General features: G+C 42.4%; 1 protein-coding gene across 1 annotated transcript in view; it reads right to left on the bottom strand.

Annotated features, from left to right (window-relative positions):
- LOC138027261 (uncharacterized) overlaps positions 1 to 2500 on the bottom strand; it is a 13695-nt gene that overhangs the window by 5194 nt on the left and 6001 nt on the right. The window contains exons 2-4 of the mRNA XM_068874814.1: positions 1987 to 2500; positions 954 to 1485; positions 639 to 838 (exon numbers count right to left, since the gene is read on the bottom strand). The exon at positions 1987 to 2500 is cut by the window's right edge and continues 468 nt beyond it. Of these exons, the coding sequence (XP_068730915.1) occupies positions 639 to 838; positions 954 to 1485; positions 1987 to 2500 (1246 nt within the window). The remainder of the gene's footprint in view (positions 1 to 638; positions 839 to 953; positions 1486 to 1986) is intronic.

Raw genomic sequence — 2500 nt, 5'->3', positions numbered from 1 at the left:
TCTATACGCTAACAAAAAGTTGGACCACATCCACTTTTGCTTGTTTATGTTCTGTTTTTCCAAGGTCAACAAAATGATAATGAACCCCAAAGTCTCCTCACGGTGAGGACTGCAAAAAAGCAGCTTACAGTACGGACTTAATTCAAGATCTAAGACGCGGCCGTCAACGAGAACTCCGGGTGTTTATGGACCGAGACGAAGTGGAAGTCCATAAACACGCAAAAAAAAAAAGAAAAGAACGAGGCCAACATCCAGCCATCTTGACTGAACAAGCTTGGTCAATAAAGGATTTATTATGCGAACCGTCTTTCACCTCAGAGAAATTTTTCTTGCGGGACCAAAAGAGAAATCCCGAGGGGCAAAGATAGCTCCATTTTGCCCGCTCGGGTAGCCAATCACAGCGTTGGATTTGGTTCATTTCGTCCGCTCACGGAGCTAGTCATATGCGTATATTGGATAAAAGAGGAAAAATAATATATCCCAGACCCCTCCGCCCCCTACAAGGCTCGTGCCTTTGCAATTGGCACTAGCAAAAATGCCCAACCCTCCTCCCATCCTTACAGAAAGCCTAGTTACGATCCTGGACTGCACTCGACTGAGACAGACAAGGTGTTACAAATCAGTTCATTCGCTCTTACCTTGCTAATTTTTCCCACCATTTTGGGTCCTTACTTCCTGTATTGACGAATGCGAGCAACACGAGGACAAAGTGTACAAAAATGAAGCATATAACGGCAACTGTGGATGCCGAGTCAGATTCCGCTACACCAAAGTAAGCTGCCAGCGGCACACAGATCAGAGGAAGAGCACGAACAATTTCAATGACAAACGGCAGTACCTAATAAAATCACAGAAAGGTAATAATGGTGGGAAGAAGAAGAAGAAGAAGAAGAAGAAGAAGGCACTGAAGACGATGATGGTCTGACAAATATTATGTTAGCGAAAAACCATACCTTCTTAATGAAAGTTTCTTTTCTCACAGACTGAATGTCGCTTATCATCCTAGTGCCCATATCTAGACCAAAGAGTGTCTTTAGACTGAGGCCCATTTCGGGAGACTTGTCATATTTTCCCATGTACATAGATAGTGCGGCCGCCGATGTAGCCATAGCATCGGATAATTTGATATCCCCTGGTTCTAGTTTTCCTTTGAACTGATCTTGCCCAGGTTTGCTGTCTAATCGCTCGATCGATGTAGGTGAGACTGTCAACAGGTCGTAGTTTTTTTCAGAGGTTTCATCTCTTTTCCATCGGTTGACTGTGATGTTTGATATATACTCTGGTTTCGTGTCCTTAAGATCTTCAACGGTTAGTGCTCTTTTTGACACCACGCCTCCATTTGCAAGTACATCGTGACCAGAGCTTCTATGCCGAGATTGACAAAGGAAAGATATCCATAGAGTGCAGACATCACTGCAGCCAATTCCCGAACATCCTTTTTTCCCAAGGCCACTCGGATGGTAAAACGCCCTCTGAAGCCTCCATCTGGATATGATAAAACATGCATATTGCAATGGTATCGGATTGTCCATCACTACACTAAATACAACACGTCCTTTTACCTTTTGAAGTCAATTTGTATACCTGCCAACTTTTCCCCGAGTCAAATGCATGAGATTTTCGATCTATTTTTTTTTTTTTGAGTTTCCGAAAACGTTCCGGTAACTTCCGAAAATTGCCGAAATTTTCGGATAGTGGATATTCACTACTAGCCCCCGAAACTAAGTTGAATAGTTCACTGTTTTAGCGTATTCTAAAAGAGTGAGATATTATAGGGCAAAAAGATGATTTTAACTCATTTATTCCTGCAACGATTGCAATATTTTCAAGGGGCAAATCCCACGTGAGTTGATCGTAGGTGAATAACAAAGGATATTCAATTCGGGGTTTGAGAAGCCAATCAGAGCGCATTCAACGCTATCCACTGTTTTAGTATAGTTACACTTATATTAATTATTTATGACCGCTTTATCTAAGACGTCTTACCTGTTGTAAACGTGGGTAAGTCTCGAACAAAACGCATTCACAAAAGGGGAAACCCACAGGACAAGGCCAGAAGCGAAAACTAAGTAAATAAAGCGTTCATCAGAATACTCAACACCAAATATGGGGACGTCATACACCCTCCAGTAGATCACACAAGAAAAAGAATAAACCGTCAATATATGGGTTGTTACACTACGGAGTACAGGCAGGAAAAACCACACAAAAATTCCAACAACCATAGCAAGATACTCCGACCAAGGGGGAATGTCTCGAACAACATCGTGCAATGCAAATGGTACGAAAGTAAAAACCAAGAATGCGCCAATTGTAGCCCACATGAAACGAAGGAGACTTGAGTACCGCGATAGGAACCTAATTTTGGACAATGCGAAAAATACGGCAGTGAGAAGAAACAAAACAGAGAAGAGAATTATACGACCACCCGCGGTTCCTTTACAGCTATGCTGTAGCTCTTGAGTGGTTGCATTTTTATCGGCCTGTGGAATACGGCTGT

This window comes from Montipora capricornis, chromosome 12, assembly GCF_036669925.1.
Source record: "Montipora capricornis isolate CH-2021 chromosome 12, ASM3666992v2, whole genome shotgun sequence".
Taxonomy (NCBI): domain Eukaryota; kingdom Metazoa; phylum Cnidaria; class Anthozoa; order Scleractinia; family Acroporidae; genus Montipora; species Montipora capricornis.
The sequence above is the reverse complement of the archived record's forward strand: the minus strand, read 5'-3'. Positions and strand labels throughout refer to the sequence as shown.